Source organism: Apus apus, chromosome 4, assembly GCF_020740795.1.
Source record: "Apus apus isolate bApuApu2 chromosome 4, bApuApu2.pri.cur, whole genome shotgun sequence".
Classification (NCBI taxonomy): domain Eukaryota; kingdom Metazoa; phylum Chordata; class Aves; order Apodiformes; family Apodidae; genus Apus; species Apus apus.
The window spans coordinates 11,961,464-11,983,391 of NC_067285.1; the positions used below are offsets into that span (position 1 = coordinate 11,961,464).

At 42.7% G+C, this 21,928-nt stretch overlaps 1 protein-coding gene across 1 annotated transcript in view; it reads right to left on the minus strand.

The window, feature by feature from the left end:
* Window positions 1-13,000: 13,000 nt before the first annotated feature.
* SORCS3 (sortilin related VPS10 domain containing receptor 3) overlaps window positions 13,001-21,928 on the minus strand; it is a 279,339-nt gene continuing 270,411 nt past the window's right edge. Inside the window, exons 25-27 of the mRNA XM_051619113.1 lie at window positions 21,004-21,109; window positions 19,164-19,324; window positions 13,001-18,596 (exon numbers count right to left, since the gene is read on the minus strand). Of these exons, the coding sequence (XP_051475073.1) occupies window positions 18,532-18,596; window positions 19,164-19,324; window positions 21,004-21,109 (332 nt within the window). The 3' untranslated portion in view covers window positions 13,001-18,531. The remainder of the gene's footprint in view (window positions 18,597-19,163; window positions 19,325-21,003; window positions 21,110-21,928) is intronic.

Genomic DNA, 21,928 nt, shown 5'->3' on the forward strand with positions numbered 1-21,928 from the left:
GTGAAAGAAGGGGTGCAACATCATGTAACTGTGGTTTCTGATAGTTACCATGCTGGTTGTTAAACCAAGGAAATAAATGAGTGGTCTGTTATTTCTGAGACTGAAGCTCAGCGAAAGCAAACCAAAACAACACCACACACAGACAAAAACCCTAAAGAGGCATTCAAAGTGTCATTTGTATAACTCATCTGACACAGTCCTGAGATTATAATTGCACAATGAAATATGCTTAGAGCAAAATGATCCAAATTCCCAGTGTCACAAGGCTGACAGTAAAATGTCTAGGAAAACAGCAGGCTTCTGATGAGCAGCTGAATGTGTGCATTTTTAAAAGAGAAGCAGTAGAGGGGAAGAGGAGCTGGGCCATGCTGCATAGGCAGAGAACAGCATCTTGTCAGAGCAAACAGGGGAATGGGAAGCAGCAATTAAGACAGAGGACACTTTGCCTCAAAATTAGAGAAGAAACGGGCTGTTTTTCAAGACAGCTAAGCTCTCACTTACCAGGTCGATGTATTTTCATCAGTCCTCTGCAGGCTATCCCTGGTGATACATGGGTTCATTTGAAAGTCCCAGCTGATGTGGCACAGATTTTCTGAATATCTCAGGTAACTGGAGGCCAAAAGACCAAGAGGTCTTTTAAAAGCGGTCCAGAGGTCCACTGCAGGGAACTGCAAGTAGATTTTAAAAGTAACAAATTCTCATTTTTATTCAAAATATGATTTTTTGGCAATGCAATGTGGGGAAAAAAATAGAACAAGAAGAGACAGACTAGATGCTTCTTGCTTCAGCCCATTTGGACACAGGAGGCTCAGAGCTCCTCACAAGCACTGCTTGTGCCCTAGTACATCAATCACTGGCAATGAGGATCTGGTTTCTGCTCTGGAGGGTTTTTTTTCCTGCTTATCAGGCAATCAGCTTGTGCAGGCAGTTTCAGATGGTGCTTGGCTTAACTGGGAATGAACTGGAACAACTGCAGAGCTCTTGGACTCAGCTGGTTCTTCCCAGATCATTGGCTGGGCAGGTGGATGAGGCACTGGCTGCTGAGCCATGCAGTTTTAAATTATATTACGTGTTAGTTTTGACCCAAACTAGCAGGAAGCAGCAATTCTACTTGACACAGAGAGGTCAGGATGGCATTTTCTAAACTTCAGTGTCACTTCCTGTCTGATTGACACTGAATCGTGCCAGAAGAATAGAGAAGGGTTTCTGCTTCATGACTCTCAGCTCAAGCTGTTGCATCATGCCTTAGGTTTGTCTCACCCGCTCTTAGCCAAACTATCTAGTGCTTTGATTCTAGGGGAAGAATTGATGCTATTTTGTCTTTTCTGGAGGCTTCAATGAATTTAGGCAAAAGAATGCTTGTCACTTCAGTTTTACAGCTAGTGCCACTGCTGTACCAGGTTCAGCCATGGCAGAATCCTGTAGCTCCAAGCACAGATAGGTATTCCCCACTGCTGTATCTGTTTTCCTGGCTCTCATCTGTAGAGAACATGAGCCTGTCCTAAACAAATCAGGGATACCAGCTCCCATTTAAGACATTCCTGAGTACACTGAGAAGGTGGGCCTCCACCTTTCTCATCTCAACACTATGGCTCACTGCCACCTGCCCACGTCAGGGCCAGGACTGGCATAAATCAGCATAGGTCTCCTGGGAGTCACCATGAATGACTGGTGTCAGAGCAGCTGTGTTTATGTGCAGCACCTTGCACTAAAACTTTGCATGTCCATTCTTTCTATATGGCCTATGCATTGCCCATAGGATCGCTGTAAATAATTTTTGGCTGGCACGGACTGCAGCTAAAGCTGTCTTAGCCAAAAAGCCACTGGAATGCATGAACACAACCTTATAGAGTCTTTGAATTCACCAACAACACTAGGTGGTCAACAAGCCAGTGATATATAAGCCCATGCAGAGGTCAACCTTCTGTAGCACCTCCACTGCAAATTGGAGGAGGGGAGAGAAGGGAAGGAGGAAATATTAATTAAAATAATATTTTTAATATAACATACTTACCTCTCAATTTTCTAATTTTCCACAGTTCTAAATGCAAGCAAGTAAACAAACTAAGGCATTTTTGTGAGGTTTGCTTTTTTTTGGTAAGATTTTTTTTCTTCACAAAAAAGAATTATCCCAGATTGTGGTTACTGACTTGCAAGGAGCATTATGCACAGGGACTATCTAATTAGCACTAATTGAACAATAGGAAGGACTGTTACATTTTAATCAGGACCCAAGACTTCACAGCAGAAAACTTTTAATTGTGGGGAAAGCTCTCAAGTCATGACTTGCAGGTTACATCTGCACACAGTAACTAAAGAGCACAGTCCATTCTGTCAAGTAATAATTCATATTCTTTCCTCTGTTTAAGGAAGGAAAAAAATAATTAAAAAATCAACTTTTAAAGTATGCAGTTAGCATTTACTGAAGGGAAAAAGAGGAATGAGTCTTCCATTCACACACCAGATGTTCCCATTAAACAATCATTTTCAAGAAAGCTTAGCTCATGTGGAAAGAGAGAGCGTCAGGGTTCAGAAAGGGGAAACAGACAAAAAAGTTGATTTGTAAACTAAGGGCAGCTGCTTATGAGACCATTTCCAGCTTTGGCCTAGTACATGTCAGTCCAGCACTGCAAGGGGTCAGGGCTGGCATAAATCAGTGCAGTGACTGGTGTCAAGAGCCATGCACTGCTCTACGCCACCCTCCCAGTCCTGCAGCTTCAGTAGCTGATGGACTGTGACCTTCTTCTTTAACACCTCAGGGACCTGCTGCCACTGACCAGTTTTCTGGCAGCAGAAATGGCAAGAGTGAGATTTTTTCATATTTCTTACATGTACTTTAGAAACCTCCTTAGGCTTTTGCACAGGTCTTGGAAAAGAAGAGGTTTAAGAGCTGAAAAAAAGCAGATGGCTCTCTAAATTCCTGACTGTCATTGTCCTGTTGTTAAAAATGACACTTGCTAGCATAGGCAGAGTGTATTGATATTGAGGCCATAGGCAGGAGAGATAGATTAACTTCAGCCTCATTTGTTTTTGGGCATAGGCTTAAAAAAAGCCTTCACTTCATTTGCAGCAGCAGCATGTCTCAGAAGAGCTTGCTCCTGTGCTATTTGCCTTCACTAATTGGTCATCTGCCTGGTTCAGCCCTGCTGCTCAGCAAGCTAGAGAGAAAACCAAGCTTCCTCTGCTACTTTTTGCCCAACATTGCCTCATAATTTCAGCAGAAGGAAGGGTATTCAGATCACAGAAAATCTGATTTCCCATTGGGCCTCTCACAGTCTGTTTCCTGCAATAGGCAAAAAACCCAGCATTTGCTAATTTGCCAAGGACAAGAAAGATATATATACTTAAATATATGAGGCCTTTTATGTTTTCTAAAAATACATTCTCATCATCACCACCCTAAAGTGGATCAACTTAATCTCTAATGACAACAACCGTGTCACTACTTTTTTTTTCCAGGGGCAGTTTATCATTATTTTATCCAGCTTTCCTGAACTTCAGTGGGGATTTTAATTAGTCCTCCTCTCCTGAACTCCCCTAAGTTCAAGTTATCACCACATGCCCTTGGCAAGTCAGAGCTCAGCCCTGCCCAAACTGCAGTGGTCCATTTTCCCATGAAAGGCATGTTGTTCCAGAATGATGTATGGTTCAGTGCAGATCATCTAACACTGTCCTTGTTGTGAAGCATAACAAGGATTGGTGGGTGCCCAACTGCCTGCACAGGCAGAAAAATGCACTTGTGGGTTACTACAGGAGAAGCTGGCTGAGGAAAGTTCTGTGTATTTCTGTAAAATATACCAGTTCTGCAGTGAAATGCCTGATGATAACCCTGTGAAAATAAACAGTTGCACAATAGCTTTTGATATAATTAGACAATATTATTGCATTGTTGTTGTTTGACACTGCATACTATTTGGTAGCCCTGGATCCAGAAGTGCATGCCAAAACTGATGAAAAAGTAATTTCTATTGAAGAGTTAAGAGTCTGTGTCATGAAACTGAATTCACACTTCATAGGCTATGAGGAGTAAGGGGATTTTTCTTCACTGAGGTCCATCTTGCAGAAGGACACAGCATCTTTAAGGCAGCCTGGAGGTTCCTCCTTGGTCCTGGGATGTTTGCAGAGACAGTAACACCTGCCTCACCCCATGTACCCGTGTCAGCACTTGCGACACGTATGAGACAGCCTCAGGACTTGTCTCCTGCCTGTTGGACATTTGATGCCCCTTGGTGTGATCTGGCTCTTTTAATGCATCTTAAAAACAATCAGGAAAAAATTAAGCCCTTGTGTGTGTCTAATGTAAAATCAGCCAAGACTGATCTCATCAAGGCCCGCTAGGAGATTCAAGACATCCATAAACCCTTCTTAATGTCTCTTCTTAGTGAGTCTGGGGTCAATGCCACCAAGTTTATGCCCTGATTTTATGCCCAAGTTTATGTCCATCCCTTCTTCCTTGCAGTGGGTGGTAGGGAGGCAGAGGTGGCAGCTGGCACTGTCCAAAGCAAGGCTGCACCATATCCTGCACATCATCCAACTTGGCACTGTCTGCCACAGGGCTGCAGTGCTCATGCCACTGACCCCAATCATTGAGTAGGACCTACAAATAACTTCATGTGTTTTCCATCACACATATGGCTGGGGAGTAGAGCCTCTAGACCTCTCTGCCTCAAGCCAGCACACTACATCCTGCAAAGGACATGTCTTGCCTGCAGACTTTAGACACAGCACACTCACTTTAAACCACCTCTCTGCACTACAAGTGTTACTGTGGCAGCAAAGATCTCCCCAGCAATTGCAAAATGAAATGAGGCAGTGTGGGCAGCCGTCCTGCACTGAGCAGGGCAGCAAACCACCACACCCTGCCCACTTCAGAGCTCGGCATCTGAGGAACAGTCAACACCTTGGGAAGCCACAAGCTGGAGTAGCAAAGCAGCACAAACCAAGAGTGACTCTTCCTCTGAAGAAGCACTAGGAACCAGACAAAGAAAATGTCACTTATTCCCCTGGTACTGACGGGGCAAGACAGTACTCAGGGAAGATGTTATGGATCACATCTCAGCTCCTTCTTTTCTCTTGTTCAAGTTGCTTGACAATGGCCATGGAGAACATACTGCTTTTAAAAGAAAAATCTGCTTGATTTTGCTGTCAAGTAGGTCTCTTAAGGCCCATGGGTAATGTTCTCAAATGACAAAGCTGCTCTGCTTTTTGGCAAAGGTCTTTTATCAAGCGATACAGCAGCATATTTTCAATCATCTCCGTATCACAATGAAGAGACAAACCCTGTTAACGTTGTTCTCCTAAAATCATAAAATGCACTGGCTCACTACACCTAGGGACTAGGCTGGGCTTTCAGCTTTCATGAATCTTAGCAGCAGCGGGAGAAGTGTAATTCAATCTTTTTAACTCGGTGATATATATTCATGTCAGTGGCTTTAAGATAAGGAAAAGATTTTAGTTGAAGAATGAAACTTTTGATTAATAACCAAGAGTACGATGAATAATGTACAAATATTTCTTTCCTCTCAGTCAAAATGATTCCAGATCCTTTTTCATTTTAATCCCTGTCATATTCTTCATTTAAAAGAAAACCCAAAAACTTCAAGAAATTAAGAGGAAAGGAAAAAAAACCTTATATTTTTAAAGGGCATTTGAGTTCTAAAAGAAGAGTTTCTAAAAGGAGCCTTCCTGATTGCACTAGAAGATATTTTATAGGTTCTTTCTAACTGCTAGAAATCAGAAGATTATTTGGTTACTGGCAGTAATAAAGCTATTAATGATGGATTACCATGTAAAACCTCAGCGTACCTGTTCATGCTCTGCAGAAATAGTGAAATTTATCCAAGAAAAATGTCTCCTTTTACCTGGGAGGTATTTCTCATAAAATAAAATGTCATGGTTCCAAACATTTTCTTCCTTTGCAAATCCATTCTTAATTCTGTTCCTGGTAAAAAATGCTGAGAAAAACATATATAATGGTATCATAGTTTCCAAAGAAAGGCAACAAAGGCAAAAAGTGTAAACATAAGTTGTTTGTTTTCCCACAGGATAGGAGGAGAAACAAGAAAAAATGGAGTATTAGCTGAGAGTCTTGCCCATTTCTGCGCAGGTTATGTCAAAGCCTGGCTTGAAAAAGATGCTTTCAGCAGAAGGGTGTCACTGAGCTGCAGGCAGATGGAGCAGGTGCTGGTTTTCAACCCTCGGTAGGAGGGAGGTCACATTGCCTGGAGCTTTTTCAACCTAAATTTTGTGATAGTCACGCAAACAAGCAAAATATGGCCATTTTCAAACTCAGTTTTCTCCTCTGCTGCACCTTTGAATTAACAACAGTGGATTTCACTGCCTCACTAAACTGGCTGCATAGGTGAGGATTTCTGAGCAGGAATATGATGCCATTCAGAAAGTAAGGGAGGCAGCAAAACAGATAGTGATGCTGGGTATAAAAGGAAGCAGTCAACAACAAAAAAAAATACCCCAAACCATAACACAACCATTGGAAATCATTAGATAGTAAAAAAACAGACAAACTCAATAGGTGATGCTAGTTCCTACCCTGGCACTAACAGCAGGAGCAACAGCCCTGTTTACTGCAATCAGCATAACAAAGTCCAGAGCAATGGCTGGTGCACACAGGGAGAAAACACTTAATTGTAGATCTCAGAGGGACAACCAAATTGTCCATGCTTGACCTAAATCCCACTGCACAGAGCTCAGAGCAAAGTCGAAACTGACCTTCAGAAGCTTCTGGAGCAGATCCATTCATGCCACGTCCAGTTTTATGTCCCCTTTGATTTATCTGGTTTATGGAGGGCAGGCATATCATGAGACACTTTTACTAAAATTGCTGGAAGGAAAAATTAAGATTACAAAAAATGGCATTACTGAATGGAATTTTTCCTCTATAAACCATGTCTTATTTGAAGCCAGTCTCTGGAGGGGCAGAAGTCTGTCAACAAAGCATTTTATTGAAATGGAGTGCAACACACTTTAAAATACTGCACATAGAAATAAAGCCCTGCTCTTACAGACATGCTGAGGGTGAAGTGGATAACTGCATGCTATCCTATCATCACTTATCTATAATATAACATAATATAATAATAACATAATTATAGTATATAATTAATATAATAGCTATGTAAACCTATCTAATTTTTTCCTAAGACCCAGTGGAAGAGAAAGAATACAAAAAGGCCAGAATATGACTGTCTCCTTGCTCTTATGCTGCTGTTTATTACTGTCACTTCTCTCCCTGAAGTTCCCAAAGGAACCATCTCCATACATGTAGACATGCTGCAAACTTTCTGTGCATGCAGATACCTGGTCGTAGTAAGGGCCAGACTCTGCTTCAGACATTCCCACTGTCTAAGCAGGACAGGTAAACAAGCATGCAGAGCTTCTGAAAGTCACATTTTAAATCCGTGGCAGAGCTGGGGACTGTCTGCAGGTCTCTCTAGTGCTGAACCAGCTCCCCACACACAAAGTCCCTTTCCACTTCCCAAGGATGCTGTGCTGAGAATCCTGAGCATTTTCCCTCAAAACTGTGCTCAAGTGAGATTTGGACCCCAGACAAATACATTGTTTGCTCCCCAAACTTTTAAATGGTGCTTTGATTCCAGCTTTTTAGACTGTATTAAAAAGGTCTAGGGTATTGATTTATTATCATTAATTAGTTTTCTTTTTCCTTGTCACAGCTTTCACAGATTTATGAGGTTAAGGAGCATGAAGTTAATTAAATAATCGGACTGGTTGAACATCTGCTGAAACATAATAATAATTTCTGAAGTCAACGTTCCTGACTAGCTATTAATTCTGATTTAAAAATTAGAGTCAGGGTTTTACCACACAAAAAGTCCCCAAAGAAACCAAAAAACATAAAATGTAACCAACAAAACAAAAAGCCTGCCACCATCCTGGGCTCAGAGTGACCTCTCCACTCCCTTTTGAAGTCTTTCCCACTCACTTCTACCTTCAACACCTTCTAGTCCACTGACCCAAGCGTCTCTTTTAGAATTCCTCGCAGTCAGAAGTCCTGCTGCAAGCCAGTTGATCTTTAGGAAAGGTTCAGTCCAGTTTGCAGATTGTTAGTGTGGAGCAGCTACAGCCAGAAACTTAGACTCAAACATGTTGGAGCTTAACTGCCTGCAGAGATTCACCTTAGCTGGAGCTGGAAACTAATGCCTGGCTTTAGGTTAATGCTTTAAGTAAGTCCAAATAGCCTTTTTTATTATTCTTTTGAGGAACTAAGCCTTTTCTTCAGTTCCATCTTGCCTTCCATCCCCATGGACCATGTAAAGGGCACCTGAGGAGCAGCCTTGGACTGACTCAGGAGTTCCTAAGCCTGGAAACTTCCACCAGACTGACATACAGAAGCTTGGTTCTCAGCCTAGCAGTTTGTCCTCATTTGCTTAGACCTCACATTGTCTTCACACCTTAGTCTCAAAATAATTTTTTCCAAAAATTCCTTGATGGAACAGATAAATAAATAAACTAGATAAATTCCCTCCTACTGCACAGGATCTGTTAATGTTTGTAGACTGATGAAAATACCTTGAATGAATAAATAATTCACAGCAGTATTTGAATTCTTTTCTGTTGGCAAGGTGTAAGGGTTGTGGGGCTCATGTGAGTGTTCAAAAGGATTAGGGGTGTGCCCCAGGGTCCATGGGAGCTAACAAAAGACCTACAATCAATGTGCCCACTGATGGAAAAAAATATTTCCAGGCTGTCCTGGACCAAAGCCACAGGAATGCACGTGTGTGTCCTTTCTGTGACTTTTCCTTTTAGAAATGGACAAATTGTTCATATTGTAAATTGTTCACATTGTTAATTGTTCACAGTTCCAAAATGCAGTGGGTGAATGGAGGGACAGGGTGGAGGGGGGGAGGGATGGGATTGAAGCTTATGCTGAAACTTTGCTGCATAAACTGCAAAATTAAGGGAAGTTTTATACAAAAACAGAGGAGGAAAGTCCCTCGGCATCTTATAACAGGGTTCAGATCTCTAGCAGCCTGTAGAGTGGAACTAACAGGAACATTTCAAGGGCAAAAAAAAGATTAAAAACACATTCTCACAGGTATTCCTAACAATATATCAGATTATTCCAAGTGGAGGCAATATTATTAGGCAGTGACGTCCAGAGCTGCAAATGGATTTAGACTCCCAAACTTGCCTACAAAAAGCATTAGACACTTTAGCACATGCATACTGTGAAGCAGAGCTCTTGAAGTACCAGAAACATTTCTCCTTCTGCTGCAGCACTGTCTGTCCCTGAGCATCCCAGTGGTCTGTTATGGCTCAGTCCTTCCCTGTTCTTTTGGACTCTTAAGGGGATCCAGAACCACTTTGAAATGATGGAGTATGTGTGTGTTGGGACATTGTAAGTGCAGCCAAACATTTCCAGATGATCTAGCAACAAGAGGTGCTGCCCAGTTGACCTGACCTTATCTTGGCTGACAGATTGTCTAATTTTCAACACCCCTTCTCCTCCTTAAACCACTTCTAATTTCCCTGGTTTCCCTGAGAGTCTCTTCATGGGATGTTAATTTTGAAAAGGCCAGGTAGCAACATCCCTTGTCTTTGCCCAAGCAATCGCCTTAGTCACTTCTTGATGGCCCATTTAAACGGCTCCCTGTAAAAGCTTATCCTTGCCTCCCATCTTAGGAAATTATTTAAACTCATTACCTCACCCAGCATACAGTCCAAATAATATCAACAAAAGAGAAGTGAGTCCTATACACATAAATATTGCACAGCATTTCATAATCCCGTCTTCCTGCCTTTTCTTCACCCATCTTTTCAGGCCTGTTTTCCCTAAATGCTGCATCAGGAGCCATTTATTTTTCACAGGATCCATCCAATCCCTTGAATACAATTCCATGCAACCCTGAGTCAAGCTCTGAAAATGGCCTGCAACTCCTGCCTGAACCATCCCTCACCCACCACTGTTCTAACAAGGAACCTCAGTGTTTAACACTGGGCCTTCAGCTGCTTAAAACTTGATTTTCAAGGCTGAACCTCAGAAGGTGAGAGCAGAGATGACCCCATCTTATAAATACCGAATGTGCTACATCTCCTGTTGATTCAGTTTATCAAGGCTGAGATTATAAATTCCCCATGCTGAAACTATTAAATGATCAAACATCCATGTTTCTCTCACCGTTTTATGCTGGTCAGCCACAGGTTCTCAGCTCTTCTGGTCCACCTCTGTTCTTCCTCGCATCTGGTTTCCAGTACTTCTTTCCTTTTTGCCTTCCAGGTTCATGTAGCCAGCACAGGATCCTTGAAAGCATGCATCACTGTAACATTTCTGTTTCATTTAATAAACATGCTCCTCCTTCACCCTCATTATGTCCCTTTACAGGTTTTTTTATTATTATTATTACTAGTATTACAATCTCCCCTAAATTTTGGCCTGAAAACAGTTTGAAATTCACAGTGAGGCATTAAAAAAATTTATTCTGTCCTTGAAGTAGGCGTGTAACTCCTCTTAATGTGTGAGCTCAGTCTGGCATAAATCAAGAATAAACTCACTGATGTCAGTGGGCCTGCACAGGTAGATCTAGCATAAAGCAGTGGCAAAGCAAATCCATTTGTATTATTATTTGTATTGTTATTTAGAAGCACAACCAGGTTGAGGGAGGTGATTCTCCCACTCCACTCCACTCTTGTGAGACCCCATCTGGAGTACTGTGTACAGTTCTGAGACTCCAGCATAAGAAGGACATAGAGCTGGTGGAGCAAGTCCAGAGGAGGGCCATGAAGATGATCAGAGGGCTAGAGCACCTCTGCTATGAAGACAGGCTGGGAGAGTTGGAGCTGTTAAGCCTGGAGAAGAGAAGGCTCCAGGGAGACCTTATAGTAGCCTTCCAGTATCTGAAGGGGCTCCAGGAAAGCTGGGGAGGAGCATTTTACAAGGGTGTGTAGTGAGAGGATGAAGGGTAATTGTTTTAAGCGGAAAAAGGAGAGATTAGATATTAGGAAGAAATTCTTTACTAGGAAGGTGATGAGACACTGACAGGTTGCATAGGGAAGTTGTGGATGCCCCATACCTGAAAGTCTTCAAGGCCAGGCTGGATGGGACTTTAAGGAACCTGGTCTAACCTGGTGGAAGGTGATCCTGCCCATGCAGGGGGTTGGAACTTAAATGATCTTTAAGGTTTCTTCCAACCTAAACCATTCTGTGATTCTATGATCTGTCATTCTATGTTGGGTAAAATCCCAACAACAAACACTACAACTACCATCTACCTTAGCTGCACAACTGCATTACAAATAAAAAGAGACCTAATAAAAAATCCTCTGAAAATCAGGAACAAACTTTTGTTTTGTTTTGCAAAGACAAATCTTTCTCATCTGCTCAAACACACTTACATATCCCAGTCTTGTGAAACAGTTCACAGTGAGCAATCATTCCCTCCTCTATGACCCAAAATACACCCATCTCTATGGGCTCACATAGAAACATCAGCAGACTTGTTTAATTAATGTTACAGGGTCAAGGGGAAGATGTATAGATAAATATATTTAAAGGCTTTGAAAGCTTCAGGGCAGCAGCCCAAAGCTGCTTTATTTGCCTTTGCTTGCTGTCTTAAGAGAAAAAACAACAAACCAGACCATAAAGCCTGGAAAAGGGATCTGGGGTTCCTGTCACCTGTCAGTCCTCTGATGTAGCACCATGATATATGACAGCAGGCCAGCACTCAAGTGATGTATCACAATAATATGCCAGTAATGCAGTAGTGCTTTGATAGTGCTTAATAACCGGAGTGCTTCGCTGGGGACAGGGCCAAGGAAGACCTGGGCAGAAGGCAAATCCAGTTAAGCACTGCTTGACCCCACTGAAGTGCATGATGCCGTGAGTTCTGGATGCAAAATGTCTCATTTGTCCCTAGAACAAGGACTAGAAGTTGGCAGCAACATTCACAGAGAGGCACATGGAGCACAAGGTCTCCTCTCTTAGGCTGATTCACTCAGACATGAGAACTTGTATTTCTGGTTGCACCAAAACCTGGACTGAACCAAGGCAAAGAGGCTTCTCTGCCACCTTGGCAAGGCTGGGCACACTCTTGGCAAGCAGCAGCAGTGAGTAGAAGCCTCTGCAGGCTGATAATTTTAGAAGGACACTCACATTCCAGAACAGTTCAAAAGGTCTATCAGGGGCCTCTCAGATTCTGCCTTAAAGCAGAAGAACCCAGCCCAGTGCCCCAAAGAGTGTGAAGACAAAGCCTTGGCTCATTCAGCCATTCACCTTCCCCCATCTCTGTCCTGCACTGCATCATGTGGGTGAGGAAGCAGCCAGCCCCAGCCAAGCCTCCTTGCACTGGTGCCCTCCATCACCCACATCACCACAATTTGGTGTGTTCAGTGGTGGGCACAAGGGAGCTGTGTTCTCACCAAGGCCCTCTAGGTGCTCCCGTTACACAAGCAATGAAAGGCTCTCCCTGCACGAGGCTCACAAAAGCACCATTAGTCAGCAAGCCCAAAGCCCAATGATTTTCAATATTAACACCTAAAATGGCCTAGTCAGTACTTTCCTCCCCCATACCACAGGTGTCCCACACCTGGCATGACAGCCTTGGGTCATAAGGGTGCTGTTGAACACCACGATAAAGACCAAAACAAGACAGTGATGAGCTGTCTCCAGAAGCAGTTGTGATGCACTTTTCCTGGGCAGCATCACATCCCAGGATAGAGGGGTGTTCAGCACAACCATGAGACTATCATAATGCAGCAAAAATGCTCACACGGCTTTTAATAAAGGGAGGCTGAGCAGAGAAATGTTGTAAGGCAGGACTTTTTTAAGACAAAAGACAAAAACCTACCCCTCCTTCTTACTCCAAAAATAATTTCTTGCCTCAACCTCCATGTGCTTTGCATGACTCTGAATGACAGGTAAGGTTGGAGGGCCAGGTATGGCAAGGGTCCTTCAGGGAAGACACAGCAGATTTCACCACGAGGAAATGTAAGAAGAACAAGGACTGAAAAAGCAGCCAGGGGTAACTCTGATGTACAAAAATACATTTATTTTCAACAATTTCAAAACCACTGCCTTTTTTTACAGTAGAAATATTCAAATGGAACAATAAAACCAAGAACAGTATATATATATATATGTATATATGTGACTCATGCATTTGTATTACTGTGTTTAATACAGGTATTGCAATTGTCTGTCTCATTTAATCCTTTAAAGCCATGGTGGTGTTTTGAATTTAATGCACTATCTGACATGAGCAGAAGTGTGAGGATGTGAGGATTCTGGTTTGGTTTGTCAGACCTGGAATGTGTGTGGGAACTGACTGAAGGGAAAGGGAGGAGAACAGCACATCTTTGCACATCCCTAAACCCAAAACCTAGTCTAGAAGAAAATGCACCTGCTCTCCTGCACATGCTCCTCTTGATGGCAACTGTAACTGAAAAACTCTGCAGTCCCCAGTTGCTCCAGCCCCATCTCTGATCCTTCTGGGCTTACTGTTGGACTTCTCAAGCGCAGGTTAAACTAAGTAGAGGATATGTTGGCTTCTTGCATCTGACTGACAGCTATACAGAGCCAAAAGCTGCATCTAGTCTCCAGATCTCATCCATTATTCCTAAGTTACAGCTAATACAACAGAATCCATCACGGGGGGAAGGCTGGCAGTGATAGAGGGCACTGATCCAGTCTCTTGCTCTCTCTTTTCCTCTTTATGCACAACTGCAGTATGGGAGCTATCTACGTTCTATTCATGGCACTGGCTCTTTCCCTTCTTACTCAGGTAAATAATCTTTTGCAGCTTCAAGGATTTCCATCACATTTTCCTCAGGAGTAAAACTTGAAGGAGAAAGAAACCCCAATGGCATCCCCAAGATGTTATTTCCCAGCATGATACACACAAGTAAAAGTGACCAAAGCTTCACTCTGTGCCAATGCTGCAGCTCAGTACCTTCCAAAAAAAGACAGCTAGTGCTGGTTGCCCAATCCAAACCTTACAGAGATCCAATTAATATAGTGCTGGGTATCCCACTGTAATGCAGCAGTTACCCTGCTGGTATCCTAAAGGAGCAGCTTTCAGTCATGACCACAAGCTTTTTTCAACCATGGTTGTGCCCTAATGCAAGAGGTACGATCTGGGAAATGGGATCCCATTCACATCCAAACATGCATGGAGCACACTCTGGTCCAGGCAGCTGTGTGACAAACCACCCTGAGAGGCAGGGCTGACACTAAGTCTCCAGGAGCACAAAGTCTGAACCAATTGAAGAATCAGGCAGGTTTGTTTTGTTTTTTTAAATTGAATTTTGGTTCCATGGATTTTGTTTGCTTTGTAGTGCCTTTAGGGTAGCTTTGGATTGAAAATAGCTTTCTGGACAGATGTTTCTCAAAAAATTAACTGTATTATTCAGAAACTTCTCTGCCTTCATTGAGATTAAATTTCTTTTTGAGAAGTGAAAATGTTTACATTTTTTTCAGCAGCTTACTCTCAAATTTCCTCCTTGTTTCCTCCCATCTGTTACGAGAGTTTTAGCAGCCATCTCTAAGAGTGCAAAGGGAAAAAATGTAAAAAAATTATGTAAAAAACTGTGAAAAAGAAACTGTGGAAAGTATAATCTCCTGCCTTTCTTTTAAATCAACAGGAGATCAATCCTGTGATAAGTCTAGAAAACTCCAAACAATGAATATTTTCACTTTGTTTCCTGGTTAATAAAATAAGTTAATATGGAAAATAATGAATATTTCACATTCAGTCTGCAGCAGCACAAAATCAGTCCCTCAAATCCTAAGGATCAGCAAAGACTGAGATCAGCCCACAGTTTATCTCAGGGTCCACAGGATCATTGTTTATGTACATCCCTCTTGTCTACACCCAAATGGGAAGCTACAGCCTTGTGCTAACAGGGTTAGCACCAGACTGGGCCATTACTATAAAACCACTTTGGTGTTTCAGTAGAACAGAGAGTAATGCAACAGTTTATGCAGATGTGATGGATGGAAACTGAAGGTTAAGTAGCACAGCACAGCCATCCCTCTCCAGCTTGTATTAGGAAGCAGAGCAGAAAAGTAAGTGAGGAAACAAAAGAATTATTTTTAAATCAACAGAAAAGGCCCACAAGCCTGGCTGAAATAGAGGAGCAGACAAATCAACAATATTTAGCTTTAGTATTCCACACAAAACAGTTATTTCCTTACTGTTTAGTTTTACAATTTTAATCTTGATATACCTCCTGAGTTTTTATGCAAAACTGTGTGTGACCACTTTTCTCTCTACCTATTGACCCCTCAGGATTATAACCTTTGAGAGATTCCAGCCCACTAACAGAGTGAACACATGTAGCTGAGGCTGGTTTGTAGACAACTGGCATGTTGTAATGCAGAGAGGTAGCAAGTAACACTCCAATTCTAGCCATCTCCTCATTTCAGTCCAGATATATTTAAAGATGATGGGGAGTCCTGCATCCAGATCCTAAAAAAAGGCAACAACCATTGTCATCTTGCCTCATTTCTGTTTCCTGTTACCACACAAGCACCTAGACCATCCGCCCAAATGTGCCTCCAGTCTTGCTTCCAGTCCTGCTGGGTCTTATAACTCAATACTCTGCAGAATAAGGTCCATTTTTAACATCATAAACTCAAGAAAAATGGATAAAAGAAACTCACTGCTAAGTCAACCTCCTGCTCCAACACTGTACCACTCATAGGGCCTATCCTCAACTCACTGTGCTAGAGGACTCCTAAAGAGCTTTTTCACTATCTTTTCTTCATTAAAATCCCAGTTCTAATTTGAAAGCACCACACCATCATGCAGAAAATACTCTGATAGCATTTCTATCCAAAACGGGAAGCAGCCATTCTGCAGCACTCACAAGAACCACCTCTCCTAGCTCAGTTATGCAGGTCTGGCCCTGCATCCCCCTCTCCAAAAAGCAGTCCCTAATTGCATGCATCATGTTCAGCCAACATTTCCTGCTCTTACACATCCTGAATAGCACTTTACTTCACCAGCTTAACTGCTAAAAGCATGACATCTCACTGGGAACAAAGCTACTGCAACCTGGCACACTGTTGAGGTCATACTGGGTACTGCGAGCACACTGATATTCACCCACACTGAGATGGTAATAACTTTGCATTTGTTTTCCTCATTCTCCCTAATGGATGTCAAAAACATCCTTCTGAGAAGTCAACAACAGTGACAGAGGTGAACAGAAGATGAACATCATTAAAATATTTATGGGAGTCTCATTGTCTGTCCTGCTAATAACTTTTTCTGCTCCATCATAGCAAATGATGCTATATGTATATATAGGCATGACTTGCCCTTAGGGAAGCCATGCTGGCTGTCACCATTCACCTCTTTATTTTCTATGTACCTTAGCAGACTTTCCAGGAGGATCTGCTCCATGACCTTGCTAGGCACAGAGGTGAGACTGACCAGCCTGTAGTTCCCTGGGTCCTCCTTTAAAAATAGGGCCTATGTTCCAATCAGTGGGAACCTCACCAGACTGCCCTGACCTCTCAAATATGATGGACAGAAGCTTAGCAATTTCATCTGCCAGGACCCTCAGGACCCGTGGGTGAATCCCATCAGGTCCCATAGATTTATGCACCTTCAGGTTCTTTATATGGTCACGAACCTGCTCTGCTCCTACAGTGGGAAGTAATTCACTCTCCCAGTCCCTGCTTTCACCTTATCTGGCCTTTGTGTTGAGGTTGGAGCACTTGCCAGAGAAGACTGAAGCAAAGAAGTCATTGAGGACCTCAGCCTTCTCAATATCCTGTGTTGCTACCTCACCCATTTCCTTCAGGAGAGGGCCTACACTCTCCTTGGATGTCCTTTTCTCCCCAACATACCTAAAGAAGCTTTTCTTATTGTTCTTAATATCCCTGGTGATATTTAATTCTAGCAGGGATTTGGCTCTCCTAACCTGATCCCTAGCTGCTCAGACAACCTCTCTGTAAGCCTCCCAGGATACCTGCCCAATCTTCCACCCCCTGTATGCTTCCTTTTTCACTTTGAGCTTTTCTAGGAGCTGCTTACTCGTCCACGCCAGCCTCTTGGAGTTTCTACTTGACTTCCTCTTAGTTGGGATGCAACACTCTTGGGCTTAGGTGATCCTTAAACATCAGCCAGCTTTCATAGGCCCCTCTACTCTCCAGGATGTTATTCCAAGACATTCCCTTGCGCAGATCCCTGAAGAGGCTGAAATCTGGTCTTCTGAAGTCAAGGGCAGTAAGCTTGCTGTGAGCCCTCCTTGCTGTGAGCCCTCCTTGCTGCCCTAAGGATCTTAAACTCCACCATTTTGTGGTCACTACAACCTAGGCTGCCCTTGAGCTCAGCATCCCTCACCAGCCCTTCTTTGTTGGTAGGGACAAGATCCAGCATAGCACCTCTCCTTGTTGGTTCCTTGGAAAAGGAAGTTATCATCCTTGCACTCTAGGAACCTCCTGGATTGTTTCCGTTTAGCGGAGTTCTTCCAACAGATGTCAGGGTGGTTGAAGTCTCCCATGAGGACCATGGCTTGTGAATATATATATATATATTAAAAAAAAGGCTTGCAGTTATACACAGAGAAATAAACTATGCTGTTTATAGACAGCAGTGTCAGATTGAAATATGACAGACAAGTGGAACACACTTGGAACCAACGCGTGACTCAAATGCTCCCCAGGGTCCCTGGGTGGCTGGTGTGTACAAGAGCGCCCGTGTGTGTGTGTGTGTGCATGTGCGTGTGTGTGCAAGCATGTGTGCATGTGGTTTAGGTTTTGTTTTAAACATATCTCCTTTTACTAAACATTAAATTATTTCCCAAGAAATAAAAAGCTATGTACATTGTAATTATCTACAGTAGGCCTTGGGCATCCTCGCTATTCACATGCACGGGGTTTGGGCTGCATTCATAAACTCTGGAATGCTCCTTCACTGCTTGTGGTGCTGTCCCCTCCAGCCAATCTACAGTCCAAGGAACACTGACTTGTGTGTTTACTCTGATTTTTCTTTTTCAATTCTCAGAAGTCAACGGTGCCAGAGGGTGACTGAAATTAAACAAATTAGAAGAGGCAAGATCCTGCAAAAAGCTGAGACATGCATGTCACCGGAAAGCAAGGGCTGTTGGCACGTTGCAGAGCCTGGTCCAACAACCCAGTCTGAGCACTTGGGCAGGACAAAGTAGCTTATTTATTACCTGTTTTATAAAGGGCTGAAAAGGGACCACTTACCTACCACATGTTGCCTAAGGTACTAGACCTACCTGTTGGATTTTAATACTTATTTCCCATTCTGCCTTTAACAGAAAGCTGGCCTTCAAATCCCATTTCACACTTGACTCGTTCTTTGCCTTTTCTTTCTAATCTGATGAGTATTTCCTAAATAAGAAGAATCCCTGCTATTTATGAATGCAGCCCTGGTAAACAGAAAAAGCCCATCCCATCCCCTCCCAAATGATAATAATGACATATAACTCTTTCTTTTTTCATCATCATCATCATCATAATTATAACAATAATAATTACAAATAAAAAGTCAGAAATGTTGTAGACCAAGTGGATTCTCAGTATTAAACACTAGTGCAGTTGGGGATTTCCTTTGTGCTTTCACTGTTGGCAATTGTTGAGATACTTCCTGTGGAGAAGAACATGGAGAACAAAGTCAGTGCAGTGGCTTCAACAGTTTGGTCTACATTGTCTCTCACTCCTTCTTAGGACATGCTTGTGTAAGTGTAAAGATAGAAAAAGGTTGTTTAAACTAACACATCCTATTTTGTGTTGGCAATAAGCATGCAGAAAACTTGTTACTCATTAAGGTATTGCAAGCTTATTAAGCTATTAGGGATCTGTTCACTTGTAATGATAGCACACCAACAGTGCAAGGTTGGCTCAAATGATTCTTCTGAGGGTTCAGGGAATTTGGGACCCCTCCACAGGAGGGCAGGGATAGGTGTGAGCCACAGCCATTTCCAACTCCTACACACCTATTGCTCTTTCCAAGTTTCAACCCTTGTCATGTAACACTGTGAGAAAAGCTGAAAAACTGGAAGAAAAACTCCCTGTTACTATGTTGCAGAGATTTTTTATTTTTTTTCCCCCCCTACTTCAGTGCATCAGGCCCTGCTTGCACATCTCCTAATACCTCACTGACCAATATCCTCACCCAGACTGAAACAAGCTCCAGCCAAGGGCTGTCTCTCACCCATCACTCGTGTGTCCAGCTCTTTGTCCATCAGCTCCTCAGGGTCTGTGAACTCACTCAGAGTGATTTTGGGGGCATTTTCACTTTGGCTGACAGAGCCAATCATTTCCTGCTCCTTGTCATGCTGGACTTGGGCATAGATGTTAATCCAAGGGATTTTCCTGCACAGAAAAGAGAAATGAAAAGTTGTATTGTGTAACACAGGGATCCTTGGTATGTCACTGATTAATCAGACCAATTAAACTGAGAACAATCTCACAAATGCAGCACTGGCAGTGATGCAAAACATCAGCTCTCAACATGGTGAAAAGCACCACAGTGATGTTCAGCTCTGAATTTGCCATTAGCATTTACTAATTCCAACACCAGTTTAAAGCTAACACAAATCTCAGGCCACTGCCTTCCTATTCTGTCCCCAAAAGCTCCCCCAGCTGTAAACCTAAATGCTCTGGTCCTGCTCTTTTAAATGAGAAGTTGTGCAGACCCTGTGCACCCAGCTCAGAGAGCAGCAACCAGCTAAGTACAATCAGCTGCAATTGCCAGCTCTCTCAGTATTTACTGAAATGTAATGCATTGAGCATCATGGCAGGGTTGCTAGGATTATCTGTGTGTAGTTGCCTGTTGAAAGGTGGGTGACTGTTTTTCCTAATGCCGTTAAAAAGCCTGTGTGCCAGGCAGTGCACACCACTAAAATGAAGAAAATTCAGATAATTTTTTCAGTTCCTCATAGCACACAGGAGAAAGAAAATATGTTCAAAGAGACTATATAAAATGCCATCTCTTTATGCTAGCCTGTCTGCTGTTTGATATGTCAGAGATCGAAAGTGTTGGAAATTGCCTGAACTCTCATGGATTCAATAGATCTATGCCAAATTTCATTTTTCCAGTGAAGTTCTGGCCTCAAACAATTTGTGTTATTGGCTTGATTTGGCATTCTGTTCTTAACCAGCAGCAAGTCAGGACATACTTGGGATGTTTAGCAGCAGTTAACAAACCTCATTATCTTCTCCCTTTCTCCTACATTCTCTTTCAGAAATGCCTTACAGATCACTAGAAGACATAAGCACTACACAAGGAATGCAGACATTGGATGAGTGAGGACAAATGCATCCCCATAGGATTTAAGTGCCCAGAATACATCTGGAGGTGTGTAGAGATGTGGACACAATGTCCCACCGCACACCTCCGAGCATACACACGCTCCTGCCCTTCTGTCCCAGGACACGTGCACACTGACTGCCCCATTGCCCCCCTACTACTCACCATACATACACACGTAATATTGACCTACTTTATGCTCAATATCCCAGAAAAAAAATCAACCTTTTTTATGGATTATTTCCTTACTTTTCCCTTTTCCTTCCTTCTCCACCTAGAGCTCCTCTACAAATGTCTCTCTGGCAGCAGTGTTTAACATGTCTGCTGAGTCTATAACTTGATGGACTCATAATAAGGACTCTGTGTGTAAACCAGCAAAGTACTGGTTCTATACATTTGTAGATTTAAAAATTCATGCAAGCCCATGCTCTCCCCATAACCTTTTCCTGTAAGCAGCATTTCTGTATTCAGGCTGGGACCACCATTAATCAGAAGAGTATGTATTGCTAATGGACCTCTGCATCACTGAGAGCTAGAGGAAAGGTTTTGGTTTTTTTCATGTCCTTCTTCCATTAAGAATTGTTGCATGTCCTCACTTCTGATCCATTGAGCCAGAGGTTTTAGAAAGAGCTGAAATAGGGAACAGCACTTGCTCGGCATCTGCAGTCCGATCACTCTTCTGCCTACATTGCCTGTAAACCACTTGGTTTCTTCTCCCATCCGCCGAAGTTTCTCAACTTACCTCTTGAATTTGTAGATCAAAAACACAGCCAAGCCTACAAACACCACAGACAACAACATCAGCATCGCTGAGCTGCTATGACCCGTGCTGGAATCAACCAGGGGTGCTGCAGGAGGAAAGGCAGAGCATTATATTTACAAGATATGATTAGGGAACACATAATTACTATACAGTTGAGCTCAACTCAATCTTTGCCAGAACTGCTTCATCACCACTGCACGGTGCATGCTGTTTTCAGCAAGACCAACCAATAGGAAACAAATTGAGCCCCTTGTCCTTTAAAAGCCAAGATTCTTTTTCAAGACAGTGCAGTCTAACATCTGCCAGTGAAAAGGCACAGCAAGCCATGCTTAGCTGAATGGCTTTTCACTCCTGTCTTAACGCTCAGGGATGTTTCTTTTCATGCTTCTTCAGGGAGTGGGGTAGAAATGAAAGTTGTGAGGTGTGGCTTAATGCATATCTATTCCCCTTTGGAGAAGCTACCTCAGAGCATCCATGAACAGCACAACTCCCATATTCCAAGGATAGTTATCTGTCTTACATGTGACAAGGATCTGGTATTGTGAGAAGCCTGAAGGTTCATCATTGTATTGGGCCTTACAAACTTTTTAATTGAGTCAGTTTTCATAACATGGAGGAGCTCAAAGTAGCAATCCTGGACCCAAGCACAGACTATATTATAATAGTTTGGAGATTTGATCCATCCATCTTTGGAATTTTGGGTGGGCTAAATAAAGTGTATTACTGCACCTTGCTCATTTAGCTAATTCCCACAGCTCACTGGAGCAGAACATCTTGATGGCCTGAGCACTGTGCTGAGGATCAGGAGTGTGATGATGTGCAAATGACTCTAAGTAGCAGCTGAGTATTTCTCAATCTGCATAAGAATTTGGTTTTGTTTTTTTTTACTACTCTATACTCCTTT